At 37.2% G+C, this 22,240-nt stretch overlaps 1 protein-coding gene across 13 annotated transcripts in view; it reads left to right on the top strand.

The window, feature by feature from the left end:
* Positions 1-22,240, top strand: part of DOCK9 (dedicator of cytokinesis 9) — a 214,057-nt gene that overhangs the window by 85,644 nt on the left and 106,173 nt on the right. For all 13 annotated transcript variants that reach the window (XM_075199945.1, XM_075199942.1, XM_075199939.1 and 10 more), the window contains exons 2-4: positions 13,706-13,822; positions 18,825-18,914; positions 21,877-21,959. In XM_075199945.1, the coding sequence (XP_075056046.1) occupies positions 13,706-13,822; positions 18,825-18,914; positions 21,877-21,959 (290 nt within the window). The remainder of the gene's footprint in view (positions 1-13,705; positions 13,823-18,824; positions 18,915-21,876; positions 21,960-22,240) is intronic.

Below are 22,240 nucleotides of genomic sequence, written 5' to 3'. Positions count from 1 at the left end.
TGCAAAAGGTGAAAAAGAAATTTGAATGAGGTCATGAAATTATGTATTATGTGTTGATGCATGTCTTGGGTTCTGTGCAATTATTCTGCAGCCTGAATGCACTTTAATCGTCTAATCACTTCCCTTTTGCAATTAATATTACGTTATTGTACTATTCTGTAAAGTTTTGTACATAGATGAACTTAGATCAGTCTCCCTTCAGTGCATAAGTTACTCCTAGATGAACCATTCATTTATCACGTTGAAAACCAACAATACAAATGAGGTTCCTTTTTCATAAACTTGTGTTGTCACTGATAAGCTGGTACGAACCATGATCTCTGTTAATCAGTGCATACATGATCAAACTGAAATACAGAAAATCAGCATGTTATATCTTCATACCTATATCCTATTTATAATTTAGCAAATTATATTTTCTCAAAATTGCATGAATTTCTCATGGAAAGGTTCTCATTGTGTTCTGTAGGATTTTAATATTATGTTCGGTAACCTTAATTTTATTCCGAATTCTATCCATCGACTACTCAGAATACTTCGATAAATATTGAAATTGATCCAGGATCCATATTTTCAACTGTTGTAGCCTCTTTCCAGATGAAACAAAATGTTCTCCGCACACAAATTAATCCATGCTTAAAGTTTTTAGTTGCTAGTTGTATGTAAAAGTTTGGGTATTTGGCATTTCACTGAATCTCTAATACCCCTTTCACACAGAGGCATGGACCCGGGAATAACCCAGGTTGTGTGTCTGTTTCTATAGGGTGAACCAGGCCATGCGACCTGGGTTATTCCTGGGTTGGAGCCTGATATACTGCTGTCTAAAAGGTGTTCACCGGTTATCACCATTTATTTATATAGCCCACTAATTCCGCAGCGCTGTACAGAGAACTCATTCACATCAGTCCCTGACCCATTGGAGCTTACAGTCTAAATACCCTAATATACACAGACAGACTAGGTTCAATTATTGATAGCAGCCAATTAACCTAATAGTATGTTTTTGGAGTGTGGGAGGAACCCGGAGCACCCGGAGGAAACCCACGCAAACACGGGGAGAACATACCCGAGTTCAGATAAAAGCAGCTCACTGAAGGGACTCAACTTGAAAATACAGGGCAGACACTGGTCCAGTGGGAAAGGCGGCGACCTTTGATATACCCAGGACCAAAGTGCAGTGTGAAGGGTTAAAACCGTGTTCATTATCCCGTGTCTGGCCTGGGATTTTGGTGAGAGAAGGGTTTTAATGAAAATAAATATGACCACCACAAAGTACAAATGTAAAGGACATATTTCTAAACATTTTAATGCACAATTGCTATTTGTTGAATTTACCACATTAAATAAAAGTGAATGTGGCATGTTGAAATGTTTGGTCACACTGTCATTACGTAGTAACGCCACCTTTGACAAAAATCACTGCTTCCAAATTGTGCTGGTAGTCAACTAAGAGTCTTTAAATTGTTCCCATTCTCCCTTACAGAGTTCTTTTAGCCCAGGCATATTAGTTTGTCTTGCAGGCACTGCATGTTGGAGATCTCCCCAGAGATTTTCAATAATAATCAATACTGGGGTCTGTGAAGGTTATTCTGAACACCTTCATCTCTCATTCCAGTACTTAATAGTTGATTTTGAAGTATGTTTTGGATGTTTGTCGACTAATATATTCAGTCTTTCTTAAGCTTCCCTAATGCTGGAAATTTGGCTTCTAGTGTCTGTTGAAATGTCGTCCATTCTTCCTTCCGCCTAGTGAATATTTCCTGTGCCACTGGCTGCCACGCAGTCCCAAAGCATAATGGGTTCACCATACTTATAGTTTGGCAATGTGTTCTTTTCTTCAAATTCTTAAACAAAAAAAATTAAAAAAAAATTCTACAAATGTATCTCTTGTGGTACTGCCAAGAATATATTTTTTTGATTTGTCAGTCCACAGTACTTTGTTCCAAAAAGTTGTTTTTCATTTTTAAGACAGTGACTTTGTAAAGTCATAGGAAAGGATGTTTTCTGACATCTCTTCAATGCAGATCATTTTTATGTAAGCAAAATGTTTATATGTTTATGTAGATCATTGATAGTGATATGCGAGTTCTATTTTGTATATCTAACCAATTCTCAAGTCATTGTAGCAGAGAATTTTTCTGGGTCTTCTAGATTTTGCCTCATAACTACCGTTTCTTAATGATTTATGATGTGTCAATTCCAAGCTGGAAGCATTTAGATATTTTTTTTAAAGCCTGCCATTGCTTTGTAACAGTTGTCTTTATTTTCAAGTCCTCAGTCAGCTGCTTTGAGAAGACAAAACTTTTAAGAGTAGACACAACACCTAAGAGGTTAGAAGGGTCAGAGTATTTCACGTCAATTACGTTTTGAGGCCTTTGAAAGAAAAAAAAAAAAGTATTGAACTGCAAGTGTGCCCAAACTTATGCACAAGCCACAATGTTTTGTTTTATTTTTTTTCCAATATGTTACATTTAGCAAATAGTAATTTAGCGTCAGTATGTCACGTTTAAGTTTGTACACTGCTGAGGTTATGGTGACTCCTTTTCACATAGATTCAGTGAAACATGAAATGTAACCAGGGTTCCCAGACATTTGCATACAAACATTATACCTTGTTTGTTCTCCTTTTGTGTTGGGTTTGGTGTTTCAGTATTACTTTGGCACAGATTCTTCCTTTTTATCTCTAGTTCACTTCATGACTACTTTGAATCTACCTCTCTATAATGATTATTTAATATTTAAACTGAACTTGTGCATTATCTCTCTCAAAAACAAATTGTAAAATCTTATACACCTTACCATACAATGTAGATGACCTCTAATTTTCCCAATATTTATAATAATTTTTACGATGGAGTAGAGCCCCCGTCATATCTGCAAATTTAATCAATATACAGTTGATATGAAAAGAATCCATACCACGTTAATATAGGCTATATGTATTATTCATTTCCTTTCAACTTGTTTCAACAAATTCCATGTTCCTGTGCTATATTGGTGATGGATCCTCTTAGTTTTACTTATTTATTTTCTTTGGTTTGTGAAGTGCAAATTATTTACTTCCAAATGCTTTTATATACACCTACTTTCTGCAGAGTCTCTTGATATCATCAGTGCCAATATTCCTTCAGGCGCTATGATAGAATCTTATGCAACAAACATTTTTCTAAACTGAGTCTCTTACTACACACAAAGCAAGAAGTTGATTGTAAAATGTGATTTTTGTTTTCCATCCTCTGTAAAAATAATAAATATATAGAGAGAGAGATGGTTGTCTCTTTGATTATATGTATTGTTTTAACTTACTACTGAGATTAAGGGCAGTGTGCGGCCCTTTTGAAGGTTAGAGGGATGCACCATAGGGTTGCCTATCACTGTCCTAGTCCAGTGTCAGCCAAATGATAAAGTAATTTAGTATCCATTTACCTGGGAGCAGAAGCTGATTTATGTTTTGGGTGAATATATTGCCTACAAAATCAATATATTTAATACACTATGCAACCAAAAGGAAGCTATATCTCTCATAAAAAATAATATATAATTGACGTGTGTGGAAGTGTAAAAATTGGTCTGGTCATGAAAGGAAAACTCATTCAGACATGATGGGGTTAACAGTTTATTGGGTAGTGCTAGTTAATCTTCCAAAAGTCTTCCAAAAATGAAGTGTCAAATCTAAGATATGTGCCTGATTTATTCATTAGGTTCACTCCTATCTCTACAACATCCTTGAGCAGCAGCTACATGTCCCTTGGATCAGGATTTTTAAGATGTAGACCAGTTGTCCAATTTGCTCATACAGTTGCCGTACCTCTGCTGTATTATACCCCAGCTCTAAACACAAGTGTATGTACATATGTATATCGAGTAACTGTGTAAATGGGTCATTACCTGGAAAATCAGACCTATGGTGTACAAATCCTAATTGCACTAGTGTAGTACGCTTTATGTCTCCTATTCTCAACTTACCCACATATCTTTGGAGAGTCTGGAAATTGTACAGACTATCTTCTTATCAGCTCTGAAAGTCAGAATCAAACAAGATGTTACAGAATGTTCATCTTTCTTGCATGAAATTCTTTTACCAGCTTTTGTCCCAGAGCTTGAATATGGGGGATTATCTGGCACCTTAATTGAAGCGGACAGTGGTGTGGAGGGCTCTGACTTAATGGCCTGTAATAAAATGATTCCAAAATAAATGGTATCTGACTAAACTGAGCCATTAAAAAAATGCTCTGTGTTTAAATAACTGAACTGGAAACACTGATAACCCAGTGTGTTTCAAATACGGCATAACCATTTTCTCAGGGCATTTCTTATGCAGGGTTTATTTTAAGTAAATATTGGGTTATATAATTTTTTTTTCTTCTTCTTACAGGCGTAGGTGGCAAGGCCCTGTATTCCACTTGCGTTCCAAGTTTGTTAATTCTGATAATGACGTTATAATTCACTTGGCGCTATTTTGCCTTTTCCCCAGTTTTAACTCTGATTTTAGTTTGTGGCAGGTTCAAATTAAACTGATGGAATACACATGGTTCGGTTAAGTTCGAATATATATTTCAGAACCACTAATAGTCAGAAATACCTACTAATTGGTTACAATACAGCTATTATTTGCAGCATTGTAGAAGAACAAAGCCATTCAGGTTGAGTCAGAAAATCTAATGGCATAGGAACTGATGTTACCATGCAGAGCTATTTGGTCTATTTGTATTATTAGTACATAAAATATTGCATTTTTAATTCTATTTAACATAGTACTGTCCTCCTCAGAGTTAGGAGACAGAAAGTTAGACAAAATTATCTTGTTGACTTATAAATGCATACGGTTGGATTTTTTGCATACAGTCTTGCATCTATTTGTCTTTATTTTTGCTGTACAGCAAAGCGCTAGTATGAATTACATTAAAACTACTATGTAAAAGTTATTATATGATTATGTAAAAGAAAGTATTAAATGAGAATTGCATAAAAATATTAGATTGCTACCACTCCTCCTCCAACCTGGAGAAACGTCTCCCTGCTGGCTTCTGTCTTTTGATGCTTGGCAGGGGCGAGTTTCCAGGCATGTGCCCACTTCTGTTCTGCTAGTTGGAAAGACAAGGACTGACTACAAACATTAAGAGAAACATGTCCTCCTTTTTATGCAATTATTTATGTAATTATCACATGGACACAACTTTCCACTATAGATCTGTTAGATAATAACGATCATTGGAAAAAAACAAATTATTGCATGCGTTTCACTTATCAACCCTCCAATGTTCTGTTAGCAATAACCCTTTACTTTCATTACTCTAATGGTAGTCACTAAGTTGCAAACTTGGTTAGTTTTATCATCTGCTGATAAAACTGTGTGACCATTGTGTCATATATGGCCCCACATGTGATTTTACTACTTTTTATACCAAGGCGGACAGAGGCTGCATGTCTCTGTATTGGACCGCGTCAGATTAGTGTATGTATTAAAAATATTTTTGTTTCCTTTTAAATATTAACCTTTGTCTATATGTAAACAGATGTGCTGAGGTTCTACCTTGATGCATTCTTTATTCATATGTTGCACTCTGGAACAGTAGACATTGTAGCAAACATTCCTCTGGTAAATAGCTACCCATCATCAAAGGCTAATAAGTTAATATTGATATTTGTATCCTAATCCCTACAGTGTGTGTTTCTAAATATGCAGAATTGCAGAATCTGACATTTGAAAATAAATGTACATCTTGATGTGTTGTAAGAAATTTGAATGCATGGACGCATATATAATCCTATATCATTCAGAACAGGGATAAAAGAATCACACCTTAATTATTAGAATGTGGTGCTGTTCTTGGAAACTTGTTTCAAGTGAGGATTCCTTTTTGCATTAATCCTCTGGTTTTAAGTTGATAAAGGTTTTCAACTCCCAATACTTTAAAAACAATATTTTTTTTTTTACTTTTATCATATGTTGAAGATGTTAGCATTTATTGTATGCGTGGGATTTTCTGGATTGAGTTACTTTATTGATTCTAAAAAAAAAATATTAGACCTTTTTAGCATTGTCATGTTTTGGTGAGGCTTTTGCTTTATAAATGTGTAAATGGGCGGTATTTTTCCATTAACATCTGGTCCTTATTTGTCAAGTCCCCTGTGCAGAGGAGAATGGTTAAAGGAATCCAACAGGAAGTTTGCTTCTAATTTTGTTAATCTCTTCACTTTTAGGGTGTGACCTTACCATTTTTTTTCATTTTTTTTAATAGTATGCAACTTCTACTACTAGAAGTTAACTGTTGTCTATTATTAGATTTTCATGGTTAGGATTTTCATGCTAAGTCCTTATATTTTTAAAGAGTCTATTTGATCTATGTAAATCAGATGTTTGATTCTATAAAGATCCTAACGTAAAGTGTTACAGAGAGTAACACTGCTTTATCAAGTTTATTATAAAATGTAGCCCTCATTTAGCAAACCATCTCAAAGATTTTAATATTTAAGTATACTGTACTGAAGAGGTTAAAAATATGTAACCATCTAGCAAGTGCTTACATTTCTATCTCAGATATTTATTAGACTTCTTAATTTGAATTAGTAATGCATGTTTTTGAGGACAGAATGTCATTAAAGCCAAGCTCATACTTGCCAACTTTCTCGAACTCCCCTAGGATTGATGCGGAATGTTGTTTCACTTTAGTCCAATCCTGTGGCTCAAGTCATTGTGTCAGTGATTGGGGGGCAACAGTGGTACGATTTGTCACGAATCGCGTCATTGAGGACACCCCCTGGCCCGCCCGCTTCACTTTATTTACTTTCCTGGACGTTCGGGAGAACTTCTCAAAATAAGAAACTCCAGGGCAACTTATGTGTTTGTTTCTTGTCTATAACTTTTTTTAATAGATATATATATATATATATATATATATATATATATATATATATATATATTTGTGCAGACCATTAATGTGATCTCTATCCAAAGCAAGATTGATCTGCTCGAAGGCTGTTTACGTACATGTTACTTTTCTCCCATATGGATTTTCATTATATCTCTGCAGCTACAGATGGAGCAGAATTTTTGCTGTTTATTGTGTTCTCTTGTCCCACATCTTAGTTTACCCGTTAATAGCTTGGGAAATTTGTGTTAATGGAAAAAACACTGTGACATGCCCATTGTGTACCATTTACTGTTATAACATTTTGCTTTATCTGTACAGAAATGATGGAAATTATTACTTGTATTTCCCAGATTAATTAATTGTAATGCCCCCAGACCCAGTAAGTCTTAAAGCCTTTAGTACTTTTGTAACAGACTTGAGTTTTTATACTGCCCTTCCTTTATGTTTTGATTTACATAGTTTTTCCATCGTCTAATCTTATCTGTTTTCCTGCACCAGTGTTGATTTCTGGAACATGTATTTTTTACAGATACTTCCCTGCCTTATCATACCTTTATGAAAAGCCTTATTTGAAACTATACAATTATAGCTGTATTGGGCTTTCGTACATAACAATCTTGGGTTTCTTCAAAAGAAATATGTAACTTAAATGCTTTTTTCTTCCTGGGAATTCAGAATCCTGATCATCTAGATTGACCAAAACAGTAGAAATAGTAACTGCTTCATAGCACAGGATTAACCAACATTTATTTTTTATTTTGTTATTGGCTACATTTATTTTGTAATCCATGCAATGTGTATTTGGCACAATGTAGTCTACTTTCGCACCAGAGCGTAGTGCTAACCTAGTAATTAATATTGATATGTTGATTGAAAGTCAGACAAGTAGTGCTACATGTGAGGGCTGATCATATTCATATCCACCATTTGGCTTACAATAGCCACACTTGGTGCCAGATGTCAAATGTTAAACTGCCAGATCTGTAAGTAATTTGGCTATTCATATAGGAATGCATTCATATGGTAGATTCATTCTGGTCTGATTGGATTTTGATCTGTCAGAACCTGGACTCGCTCTGCCAACTGTGGTTTAATAAAAGTCCTTATTGGCCAACAAAATGTGCATGTGTGTGGCCAGCTTTCGTGTATTTGGACACTTCTGTCTACAATTGCTTAGTGTGCATTGATAAAAAGAGCCATAGACCGTTCAGTGCATATTCTAAGTGGGTTCCTTCATCTCAACCTCTTTATATTTTTGTTTATTTCCTTCTTCAGACTATGTCATGCTGCTAGTAAACTGGATCTCTCTCACCTCTCGTGTTCAGTACTAATTATTGTAAACACAAAGCATGTGATAGATGTTACTGGCTCCACTTTCTTGCTCTGGGACTACTCATTTTGTTATATTTTCAATATGCTAGCCAAGAGAAATATGTCATCAGTTCACAGTAAAGTCTCTGCAATTAGTTTGGCGTTTCATTTTGTGAATTCAGCACATATTGGTCTCCGTTTATTTTTAAATCTATACACGATTTAGAGAAGGTAATTAAGAAAGCTTTGACTTGTTGCTTTGGATTAGTGCATTTTGCTGACAGCTGAAGGATTGATTAGAGATAATAATGGAATGTAAGGGTCCCTCAATCTCACATACATGCAAGACTTCTTGAGATAAAAGAGAGCCGCTAATAATGTAGGTCTATGGCTATTGAAGTAAACCGGAGACGGTTGCTAGCAGCATGTGACTTGGCTTGTTTCTGCTTGGACGGTTTGCTAGGGTGGTATTGTGACTTAAATTATGCTATGGCATGATTAGTTGAGGCGTAAGTATGAGGTTGAAGGTTTTTATAAGTTTTCCCTTTCCCAAACAAGGAAGCTTTTATGCTGAACAATTATCTTAGCAGTGCAGTAAATTGCTTTGCAGCCAATTACAGTGCAAGACAGATATATACACTCAGGAATCATATTGCTGCAGATGCAGTTCCAAGACACAGTTTAAATTCTGTAGAGGATGAAGGAACATTTCTTAAATAAACAAAAACAAAAAAAACACAATGTTAGATAAATGTGTAAAACAGACTTTATTTCCTTAAGAGATTAAATGGTAGCCCTCTTAATCCAGAAGTAAACCCTCTTTCAAATTCTGGTGCTTGGTCCCTCTGCAGTTTTATTTTGCATTTATTACTCAACAGTTATGGGTTGTTTCTATCAAAATAGAAGTGTGGCATTATATTGGTAATTTAAGGTAATGGTTAATTGTAAAGCAGTGTAGAGTATGCTGACACTATAAACTTCACATACCAGCAATGTAGCATCGTAATCATCAACATTTATTTATATAGCGACAGCAAATTCCATAGCGCTTTACAATTGGGAACAAACATTAATAAAACAATACTGGGTAATAATACAGACAGAGAGGTAAGAGTTTATTATATTTATATTTATAACCGCCTTACCTGAAGTCACAGAAAAAATCAAGGGCCAGCATGGATAGGCTACTCTTACTTAGGCCGCAGATTCAAGTGCAGTGAGCACTGCAGGACAGGGATGGCGCTAGCGTTTTTAGGAATGCAGAAGCTCCTGCCCCTACAATACACACTGTAGCACCTACCTGCTAGTGGGTGTTCTTACTTTCCCTGCCACATGAGAACTTTGCATGAGTTTTGAAAGGTATCGGGGATGACTTTTTATGTATTAACACAAGCTCTGTTCTGGTGACAAAATACCAACACACAGCATTCGTATGTCTTCCACAAGTGATTGAATCTGCTACTTTTGGGCACTATTTCTCTACAGCATATATGCCAGGCACATTTTTGAATGATGTATTTTTGATTTTCATTTAATGGTGTATTCGCTAGATAGACTGGTTGGATATTTAAAAATTGCTCTATAATGCTTTCATAGTGTGCAAGGTTTGGGGTAATGGTGAACATCTTTATTTTTCTACTGATTGCAGTAGAGTTATGTTATAAGGATCAAAGGTGTAGTGTAAAAAAAAACCCCACTGAAGTACTGGGATTAAACCGTTGACCTGTAGTAGAGTTTGTAAAATAATGAAAATATTTGCACAGAAGGAAAATTTTTCCATGAACACACAATTTTCTGTAATGTTGAAAAACTAGCTGGAGTAGGGCCCCTCGTCTCTACAGGTAGATTCTTGTAAAAGAGACAGAAACTCTACTATTACATATTTAATGAAGGTTGGGGTGTCTGTCTCATAGGTGAATAAAAACATGCAGCCTTGACTGAAAATACATTACTCCTTAAATATAACCACTTATTTTACTCTGTTATATTTGAGATGTTTTACATTTAGATGTATTTAATAGTAACATCAGGTCAGTACTAAATGAGCAATCAGTAGTTTTTATAAACCGTTCAACCTAACATATTTTATAGTTTACTTGATTTTAAAATTTCTATAAAATTTCTTATAGGATATATTTTTATTTTAACTTTCCTATGTCGGGGCTAGTCAACCTGTGGCTCTCCAGTTTTTGTGAAACTACAAGCCCCAGCATGCTTTGCCAGCCTATAGCTAGCAGGGTATGCTGGGACTTGTAGTTTCACAACACCTGGAGAGCCATGGGTTGTCCAGGCCTGTGTTATAAGGTATTAAGGATCTAACAGCTACATATTTGTAAAACATACATTAGGTGTTGAGTGATCCTGCAATGTAGATGCGAAGACCAAAAGATTGGTTAAAAAAAAGTAGCATCAGATCTACATTATACTATTTTAGTGTTTCTATAAATTCAATCTGTTGAATTGAACTCAAAAGAACTATGTACAAAAAGTAATAATGGAGCTGTGTTAGAAGCACTATTGCTCTTAGGGGTGAATGGGGAGCTGTGCTCTGTGTCCTTTTCTGAGGTTTGCTGTGTTACACTGCGTTGGGTGAAGAAGGCTCAGTGTATACTCCAGCATGGGGTCTATGCTTTTGACTGCTGACATTGGCATCTAAATAACACGGTACAGCATTTTGGCGTACCTCATTCAAACTTGTTCAGAGGGGAACTATTCAGGCAAGTTCCTCACTGGTCAAGTGATTAAAATATTGGAAAGAGTAATTAATAACTGAGGATTGAGTGAGTTTGAGGGTGTTAATTAAGACTTTGTGTATTGGGCGTGTTTATGATTATAGCCTAAATTAGGCTACTATTATTCATTATAATGATGGAAATATTATGTTAATGTTGTCATGATCTGTCCCAGTGATGGGCCACAGGTGGCCCTTCAAGTCTACACCTGCATCTGCCCAGCTCCTTCCTGTTTTATTGTTAGATTTGTTTGTTATAGCTGGTAACAAAATGGCTGCTGATATTTTATTAGCGTTAGGTGTCTTACTTTTATTAAATGTATTGTTTTAATGTATTACTGAGATTAAGAGTAATGCACAGCCCTTTGAAGGTTAGAAGGACGCACCATGGGACCCCTGAAGTGCATCAGGTTGCCTATAACTGATCTATCTTAATATCTGAATATATTTAGTCAATATAGTTTCCGGCAAACCACTCTGTGTAGACAAACAAGGGTATTTTGACGAAGGAAACAGACATGATTCAGGGACCTGTTTTATGTCACCTTACCTTTATTGCTTACTCAGACATGCCCTGTTAACTCTGAAGAGCAATCAGCCCTTTCTTGTTGCCCAGTTAGGAGTTCCATTCAAAAGATTGGCTAAAATGTCCAACCTGGTCATTCCAAGCTCAGTGTATAATCTTTATGGGAAATCTAATGAACTGATGCCAAACTTTCCATAATTTGTTTGTGGAGACCACTGTATAAACTTGAAAGCTCTGATATTAACTGGATAGCTTGTGCCAGTGATCTATACAAGCAACCTATGGGAACGACATATCTCTCCTAGGAATTCATATATCTTCTTAAATATGTGTTTAAAATCTTACCATGTTTAGAGTAATTATTATTATTATTATTATTATTATTATTATTATCATTTATTTGTTAGGCGCCACAAGGTTTCCGTGGCGCCGTACACAGTACAAACAGTAGACCATACAGGGTGACATACTACAGAACAATAAACACAAAGTACCAATACTTCAGAAACTCCAGGCAGACATGTGGGTAAAGACGGAGCAGAAGAACAGGTATGGAGACAGGAGGGGAGAGGGGCCCTGCTCATACGAGCTCACATCCTAAGGGAGGGTGAACAAACAGGCACAAAGGGAGCCATTAAAGTAGGGGAGAGAGGGGATAACGAGAGAAGGCGGTTGGCGAAGGAGCAAGAAGGTAGGGTTAAGTGGATGATTGGTAGGCTTTGAGGAACAGGTGATTTTTAAGTGCTCGTTTGAAGGAGCACAGATTAATGCCATATCATTGTTACATTGCAATGTTCTAGTAGAGAGTTATGATATACTTTCAGATACTATTCCTAGAGCTGTTCTTGGACAAAAGGGCAATAAATCACTTGTAAAGCATATTCGCATACCAGTGCACCTCTTTCAGTGATGTAACCATGGAGGGGGGTTGGGCAATGAAGAACATATTAAAAGTAGTGAAATGAATTAAAAAGGCTTCAGTTTTTGAGATCAGTGTGCTGCTTAGTGTTGTCCACTTTCTAGCTCATGATGGAAGATTACATACAATAGTAGAGTGTAGTTCTGTTTCTGATTCAATTTAAGAAACTATTCTGTATTTTGTTTATGTACTTTTCTTCTCAATGTTCTATTCAATAAACATGGTCACTTTTGTCATATTAAATTCCTTTTAATATCTTTCTTCTTTTGTGTTCTTAAAGAACTCGTATCTGGTATGGCATTTATAATGCTACATTTATGCAAGGACTTCTTTGGTTAATAGTAATTTAGATTAAAGATTAAATTAGGATTGTGATTGCATTTTTGGGTAAGCCATTGAGTAACTGAAGTGTCAGCTCATAAACTAAATCTTAGTTTTGGCAGTACCTGGGCTGTAATAGTGAGTGTGGAATATACTCTATGGGGATTTCAGTCGTTTTTAGACAGACCAGGTGGTTTTGTTTTGATTAACCCTTTCACACTTGCATGTCACGCATGCCCAGGTTGGTCTTGTTATTATGATGAGAAGAGGAGTTGATGGGGACAGGGTGATTGTGAGTGAGCTGTATATAAATGAGGTGGGAACTATGTGTATAGTCTGATATTAAGGTTTGGCAATGTGCAGGTCTTTTGAAAGTCAGAGGGTTCCCCTACAGTATAGCAGGTTGCCCATCACTTACAGACCTACACTCGGGGCCGGATTAACCCGAGGTGTAACTGGGCTATAGCCCAGGGGCCTCGGGCATCCAGGGGGCCCTTCAAAGTCCTCAGCAGCATTATTGATCGGTCTGGGGGCCTCCAATCCCTTAATCCGGCCCTGCCTACACTGTAGCTACTGTATGTAGACATTAAAGTACGTACAAGGGGTAGCAATTGATGTCCCACCCTCTGTGTATTGCTTGATAAATAAATGTTTAGCCATGAAACTTCTCCAAAGCCCTTATAATGGAAATTCTAAGTAGCTATAAGTTGCATTTCATCCCTGGAAACATAGATTTCAAATATTTTTGCATGTCACTATGTATATTTGGGATGAAGTGCAATTTCCTATTGCAAGTTTCCATTATGTATTGTCAAGAACTTGGTAGATGATTGACCTATAGCGTCTGAGATCACCACAAAAATTCACATGCACTGTTTACTACTTCACAGTCAGCTGTATCTCTGCAGTAGGTTGTTACTGTTATGCTGTGCGGTAGAGTCCTATGTATGTTTTATGTTTTAGTTTTTTGTTCATGATGCAATAACAGTACTGTCCCTAACAGAAACATTGTTCTTTTCCAGGCAAAGCCAAAACTTATTGAACCCATTGACTATGAAAATGTCATTGTGCAGAAAAAAACTCAAATATTGAATGATGCTCTACGGGAGATGCTTCTTTTTCCATTCGATGACTTTCAGGTAAATAACAAATTTAATTTGAATGCACATTCCTTTACTTTGTATGCAGACCATTTTTCTTTTTAATGTCTTGTGTGACCTGTGATTTTAACCTCTCCATGCATTGGGTATTCGTAAAATTAATTAAGTTTTGCCACAACTTGTATTTAGGATTGTACACCATAGTCTAGTACTATGTATCATATTTTTTTTTGGTACCCTTATGCTAAGTAGTAAATTGTGGGTGTGGTTTAGTTAACCACATAATAACACATCACTTTCATAAAGTACATGTGGTATATTTGTGTGTGTTGTATTTTTTATCTCTGTGCCTGATTCATCAAGGAACACATATTTTTTGGACAGAAACTGCAGACAGGTACACCTGTATTCAAAAAGAAGATTTTGATTTGGATGGTTGTGTGTGTGTTCAACCTTGCACACTCTTATTGTACATTGACTACATGCATTTGCCCCTTCCCTCCCCCCTTGAAATCGTAGGCAGTCTGAAGTGTCCTTGCGTTCGAAGATGATTTGGATACGCTTGTGTTTACTGGCGTGTAGTAGGGAACAACTCAAAAAGCTATTTACTTTAAAAAAAAAAATCTTTTTCTAAGGAGTAATAAAGGATATATTTAAAGACTTGAAAGACGTAAGTTAAATAAATTGTATAGCTGTTCCATCAAAGACAGTGGAGTATCTCTATTGAGTATAAGCAAGTGGATCAGCATATTTTATTTTAAAACTAAATCAATGTCTGCTTTGATGTTGGCATTGCAGTTAAGATGTGTATTCTGTAGTCCAAGTGGGTTGGTATACGGTGGTGTGCCATACCGCCACTTCTACTACTTTTTGCCACCTCGGCCACTGACTGTGTGTGTGTATATGTATGTGTGTGTGTGTGTGTGTGTATATGTATATATATATATATATATATATATATATATATATATATATATATATATATATATACACACAATATCAATTTAAATATTTGTTAATAAAAGTATACAAAATAGAATGCAATATTTCACAAATAAACAGTTATATTTTGTATACATGACAATTATATATTCATGTGAAAGTGAAATAAATGTCAGTGAATATAAAAAATCTCTCTATAACAAAACCTTTTGACAACTTGTTTATTGTAACAATTTTGTATAATTTTTCAAACAAAACGATGGTTGTAGAACATTAAATCAACAGGTCTATTCTTTGATCTATTAAGTAGACCCAGAGTTAGGTATTCCTAGAAAGGATGTTTGGCTTTGAATTGTGATATAGAAAAAATTGGAGCTCTATTTCCTCTCTTGGTCACAATGGGTTAGTGTGTTACATTGAAGTTTACATTGTTCTCATGTATTCCAGAGATTAGCGTTCTAACCCTGAATCTGATCTTAACCTGAAGTGATACCTAAACAGTCAGTGTGCATGATGATATATTGTTTTTCACAGCAAGGTGCTCTTCGCATAATATCAGTCTCAGGATATTCATTTATTTTAATCCAGAACTGTCAGACTCAACAAATGTCTGTTTGGTTAACCTATTAAATACAGAATATTCATTTTGGCTTTATATAAAAATAGAATGTTGTGTTTATTCTGCCGAGAGATTGTTCTGCTCTTCTAGAACTTTTTGATAAAATAGTGTACATTCCTTGTGGGTCTGCGATTTGTACATGTTGAACTTAAGTCTGTTGTTGCTGGAATTGCCACCTGTGATCCAGCAACCAGTTATCAATAAAGTTCTTAAAATCGCAAATGAACATGTTATGTCATACACACATTCCTAACCAAGCATTTTTTCCTGCTGAAAGGAGCATGGTTCTCAAAATTGTGGAAAAACCCCTGTCAGGGAAAAGCTAAGGGGGGGGGAGGAATTTATTAAGGGGCATTTACAGTGCAGTTTACAAACATCACCACATATCAGATGCACATTTCGGATCCAAACCAGAGGATCTATCATCCTGTAATTTGGAGGCTGAAAACGCAAACCACATCACATGTTTTGCGGTTTGCAGACCAGCCTGCAGCAGCACTCAATCTGTCAGTGTATACTGGCACTTGTAGTGCCACAAGTGCTTACACAATATTTTGACAGTATTACTCTGGTCCCACTGGCAAGGGATAGCAGTAGGGTCCCAGTGCTACTCAACGTTGGGCAGATGCTATCTAGGTATGACAGTTTCCCTATTTATTAATATATTGTCCCCTTATACTTACAGTTTAAATTGTGTGTTGTGCACTCCTTAGGTTTCTTTAGTGCGTTACTGAATTTACTCTCTGCCTCTGATACTTTCTCCTCACATATCCTCTCACAGTTCTTTGCCTCACCTGTTCTCTCTCCAAATTCTCCCTTAATGTCTTCTCATCCCCCAGTTATTTCCCATTTTCTAAAGTTTTTCCCTTGTGTTTCCTTCCACTTTTATTTCTTTTTCTCCCTTTTCATCAAACTCTCTGTATCTCTTTATTCTCCTTTATTTATCCCTTGACTCACTCTCCGTGTCCCCCCCTCCTATGTTAGCTCATTCCCTCAGTATCCAGCTCCTTTTTTCCTGTGGTGCGTTTTATCAATTGCAATCTGATAGGCCTGCTCTCTGTCGGCTTCTTTTGAAAGCTGCTAGTATTGTTTTCAAAAGCCTGTTCTGCAGAGGCTCGAGCTGTTTCCCATGTATATTAGACATTAAGGGGCATATTCAATTGTAGTTTTTCCGCTCAGGGAGCTGCGAGCTGAAATCCAGCGAGAAAAGTACCGTAAGAACGTTTTCCGCGCATTATTACCGCAATGACGATAATGCGCGGACCGCGAGATTCTCAGCGTTTCTGCCGAGAATTGAATATGCCCCATAGAGGCATATTCAATTAAGCCATAACATCGCAGCTACGCTTTTTTTTGGTTGGATGCAAACGTAAATCCGCTGTGTTGCGGTAACTTGGAGTGCCTTTGGATCGTTCTGGAGGCACTTTGCGCTTAATTGAATATGCCCCAAATGCCTTAGCTGTTCCTCTTGCCTCAGTCAGCAATTGCTTTCCTCTTTCCACGGTGCCTGTTAACCTCTTTACTGCAACAATGCAGTGAATATCTCATTCACTGACCACCACTGTCTCTAATCACCTAAGTTGATAATATTATAACACTACCCTTCATGTATGTGTCTGCAATAAAAGTGTTTGCAGTTCTAAGTTTAAAGAGCATATTGACTATTATTATTATTTATCCATTAGTTGGCAAGTATGTATACTGCAGTATACTTTCTCATTAAAGTGTTTCATGCGTATTTTAGATATTCAGCAATACTTTTTGTACCTTGATTTGTGCAGAGCCTGGCTTATGTATTGCATCTTATGCACATGTTGGGCATTAAAAACCCACCTTTTTTTAAAAGCCCTTCAGTCATCCGCTTAACTGCCTACCTCTCCCTGTCATCCCTTCTCCCCTCTTTCTCTCTCGTTCTGTGTGACTCTATCTCTGTATCCCCCTTGCATCTTTAGTTTGTTTGCCCCTCCCTTTAGATTGTAAGCTCCTTTGAGCAGGGCCCTTTCTCCTCCTGTTTCAACCACTTTTATCTTTGCTCTACAGCTACTCAGCTCACCTCCTTCTTGGACCTTCAGGCCCTCTGGCTCCTTTCGTTTTTCTATGCACCTTTCATTGGCTCTTAACCTGTCAGCCGCGCCCACCCACTTGGGCACAAGTTTGCAGCTTGTGCTGAATATCCCTCACCTTTTCAGCCTGTCTCTTTAGCTGTGCTTGGAGCTTTCTGAGTTAGTGCTTATTGTTTATCTTGTACTGTCCTACTGTCCTATTGTTTGTTTCTGTATGGCGCTACGGACACTTTGTGGTGCCTTGTAAATAAAAATGAATAATAATGTTAAATGCATGCTGGATGGTTAGTCAGACTGCACTTTGTTATATTAATTAGTAAATGTATGAATTCTGGTAAACTACATTTGAGAATATACATACAGTGGAGATTTCACATAACACCTGACTGGAAGGTTGGAGTCATTGCTGCCACCTATAATATGTTTTTCTATGATCTACACATATCTATAGCCATATTTGTTTGCTTGTATATGTGCAAGAAAATGTATCTATATACCACATTGTTATAAAATGAGGCTTTGCAATATTTAAGCTCTTTTTTCCCCCCCGAAAATCTGTTAAATCCATTTCCTCCGTGAAAGCTTCCTGCTATTTATTTTTACCCCAACTATTTGTTTAACATTATAGTGATAGCAATCTCAAAAATCTGTGGTCCTGGAAGCAGGAAGCCAAGCCCTCATGAGTACAAAGGTACTGGAAGTCTCTGCATCCGTCCCCTTTTAAAAACAAAATAAAGAGCATGTAAAGAAGCGCAGATGTCAACTAGGAAATGGTGGGACATACTTTTCTGGGTACTGGGGTTTGTTTGAGTCAGGCATTAAACACCTATTTGTATTCTGCTTATGGTGACTAATCTAGAGTGTATGCAAGTGTAAAGGAAAGAATGGTCCTCATTATTCTCCACATTCACTCATGAATATAAGCATTCATTTGTAGTAGGCAAACAGTTCATAAATGATTAGTATATACATATGGCTGGATGTATACCAATGTTAAATTGTTCAAAACCTGACAGCCCTGCATTCTTTCACCGACCAAAAGGTATTAAACGTTCCCCATGCATCTACCACCAAATGGTAGAACTGTGCTCTAGTAGTGTCCGTTGTTTAACCAAGTCTAAGTTCTTCGTCAGAAGTCCAGTGTGATAAACTATTTGGTATATTGTACTCTTAGCGTACATTTGCAAATAAATTGTCTTATTGGAAAGTAGATCTTGATTGTATTGTTCAGTTTTTGGAAGATTTGATAGTTAGCTGCTCCATTGTTTTATTTATTTATTTATTTTGTAATAAGCAAACTTGCATTGCTAGTTTATAGTGACATCAGGAGTAAGAACTTTCTGTGAACTCTTGTAATGTTGCATAATTCTTATAAAGCACCTAGTGGTGAATATGTACTTTCCCTTCTGCCTTGTAGATAGCAACCTTAAGACGCCAGGGTCGATATGTATGTTCAACCGTACCTGATAATGCGGAGAAGGAAGCTCAAAGTCTTTTTGTCACAGAGGTAAGCTTGTCTCTAAATATTTACAATCACTTTGCCATGCATCTGTCAAGCAAGGTATAAAAATATAACTTTAAGGGGGGAATTCAATTGAGCTGCGAGCAGAAAGCCAGGTTAAATTTACCGTAATAAGGGTAATAGGTTTAACGCTGCGCTACTTCGGGGAGAATTGAATTCCCCCATAGAGTAAAATGTAAGTACAATGTATGGTTCCTAAAGCACGCACAACATATTAGAGAAAATCTACTGCAGAGCTTTGTACGACCCTCTCAGCTGGTGTTCTGACAGCTGTGTGTGATCACCCTATTCAAGAAGTCAGGTATCCTAAAACCATGAATAACCTATTTTGTCAGCATGAGTGCAAATATATTTATGGAATGTTTCATTATATTAATAGTTTTAATTTCATTTTAGCTCTTTTTAAAACGGATTTGGTATTTTGTATTATTTGAGCCACACCTTCCTCCTGCTAGGAGTCTGTGTGCAGAACAGCATTATTTATTAATACAGTCTCTGTTTATAAGGGCTGGGCTCAAATTTTTGTTACAGGATTCTGGTAGAATGGTGCCTCTCCTGTTTTTTCTCATGATGAATATACTCAGGATGCACATAATCTATCTAAAGGAAACTACAAAATCACACTAACCATTTTTTTCAGAAAATCGTCTTGTCCTTGGCTTTTTATTGCAGTACATTTATATGTAATTTTATATAATGTAAGGCAGAAAAGAGTGTTTTCTAGGCTGTCAAACTGAAATACAGCGCTTGCAGTCCCAATAAATATCCTGTGTCCATGGAAAGGGGTATACTCGCCATTCGATTTCGAATTTAACTTTTATATTGCCTAAATTAATTAGAGTAAATAAATTGGTGAAGGATCCCATATTTTAAGCTACAGGACACAGAGACAGTATTTCTTTATCCCCCACTGTTTCTTGGAGACCTCAGACTCTGGTTATGTGGTTTGGCCACAATTGAAGTCTTGCAAAGTTCTCAAGGCAGTAGTGCTCCTGGCCATTACATTGTCGATGTTAAAGGGGGTTATTACTTGCTGCCCATTTAACTTTATAAATCCCCCCCCCCCCTTACGTATGTATGCTTTACCTCTGTGCATATTATTATCTTAGAGTTGTCTGCTTATTTTTGAGATTCTATGATCTAGCTACAGTCAAAAAGATTTAATTTCTTTCCCCTTTGCTCAAAGCTATGTCTAACGCAAAGGGAAAAATATACAAAATAGGTTTTTAAAGCAAACGATCTGGAGAAGATTGCCTCATTTGAGCATACCTATACAATTTCCTGACATGTTTTGCACAATGTTTGGTAAAAGTGCAAGGTACTGTCGTTGCATGCTGGACATTGTAATTAAATGTATTGGACACTACAGTTACACGTTGAGCAATGGTGGTTAAATATTTTGGTGTGTTTGTGTGTAGCAGTGACAGATTTGGGAAAGCTGGGGATGTGGTGACAATGGGGCAATCACTGTTCCCTAGCACTGCTCCCTGCACTTAGCATCAGAGCCCGTTGCTATTGGATAAGCAGCCAACAGCTGTGCAGATGGGCAGATTGACTTTGTGCTCTGAAATCCATTTCACTGCAGGGAAAGTTCTAATTACATTCCTGGCTATTAAAGGGATTTTGAGTGAGCCAGGTTATCTGACCAGTCAAGGTGGGAGATGATTGTGTTCTCTGCGTTGGGGAGGGTGATAAAAAACAGACCCATCTTGAAGAAGTGGTGAGATAAGTGAGACTGGGATGTAGATTGAAGAGAAAATAAGGGAGAAAATGAGAGAGGTGGAAAATCACAATGTTAAATTGAGATTTATTGGTACTTCATTTGCTTTCTAATGTTTTCATTTGCAAATATATATGTGTTAGGAGATTAATATAATTTGTAAATTGACCCCACCCTCTTCCAAACAAATGCATAGATATGCATAGTATGTAGCAAATACATGCTACATGCACTCTCAAACACACTCTCCCCTTCCTCCATCTTGGCTCCTCCCATATTACCTACAGTCAGGATTTAGCTCCTAGGTTCCCAAACTGTGCGCAGCGGCTCCCAGGGGTGCCGTGGACAGGAAGAAGAAGAAATACAAACAAACAAAAAAACTTACCAATCCGGCGGCGCCCGGGACTCGGCAACCTCCTCCCTCCTCGCTTCTCACTGAAAGCCGGGCGTGACGTCAACACGCCCGACATGTTCAGTGAGAAGCGGCAGGAGAGAGGATGCCGAGTCCCGAGCGCCCGTCGGATTGGTAAATTATTTTTTTTGTTTGGTTTTCTTTTTCTTCCTGTCCACGGCGGGAGGCAGAGGGGGCACGGAGTGTGTGGAGGCAGAGGGGGCACGGAGTGTGTGGAGGCAGAGGGGGCACGGAGTGTGTGGAGGCAGAGGGGGCACGGAGTGTGTGGAGGCAGAGGGGGCACGGAGTGTGTGGAGGCAGAGGGGGCACGGAGTGTGTGGAGGCAGAGGGGGCACGGAGTGTGTTAGCTGTAAATTATTCTTTGACAGAAATATAATTGAAAAAAATATATATAAAAATATTCTTTTCCTTTGGATTTATGTGTATTATTTTTGCATACAACTAAATAAGTATCTCTGTCCTGACCTATATACTTATTACGGTTTTTTTGACTACTTATAAAACGGGACTGATAGATTATTTTGGAGGGGTGCGAACTGCAAAATTTTGGGAACCACTGATTTCAGTAGAGCATCACAGAACTCTATTGTTTTGGAATGGAAGTACTGTAGCTGCAGTGAAAATGAGTGTGCTGCAGCGCAATCTGGTTTTAGATGCCATTTTGCTACTGGGAATGGGAAAGATTATATTAAGGGGATTACAATGTGGATTACCCCTTTAATGCAGTTGCAGTACTGAACAGAAACAGAACGTATAATGTTTTTGACATGCACAAATCCCTATAATCTTTTCATGATTTTGATTTACCTTTTTAGTGCATAAAAACCTACAACTCCGATTGGCATGTTGTCACGTATAAATATGAAGAGTACTCAGGAGATTTCCGACAACTTTTAAGGTAAGCGTTTTTATATGGCAGCTCCTGATTCCCTGGTTTCAGGTGCCTGGAAATGGTCTCAGATTATTTTTGTAGAAGTTGAATCCATAGGATAGGTGTCCTTTTAAGACCTAAAAGAAACATTGTGTAATGTATGCATATTTCCTGTCCTAGTTGGCAGGTTGCAGCCTGACATTTTAGTTTACTTCCTAGCAATGAAATACTGTAATTTTCACAGCTGTCTAATGTAGCAAGCAACTTATGCATCACAGCTAGTGAGTCATCAATTTTAAGAGTATAAT

Source organism: Mixophyes fleayi, chromosome 2 (genome assembly GCF_038048845.1).
Source record: "Mixophyes fleayi isolate aMixFle1 chromosome 2, aMixFle1.hap1, whole genome shotgun sequence".
Taxonomy (NCBI): domain Eukaryota; kingdom Metazoa; phylum Chordata; class Amphibia; order Anura; family Limnodynastidae; genus Mixophyes; species Mixophyes fleayi.
Note: the sequence above shows the minus strand (reverse complement) of the source record. Positions and strands in the feature narration are given on the sequence as shown.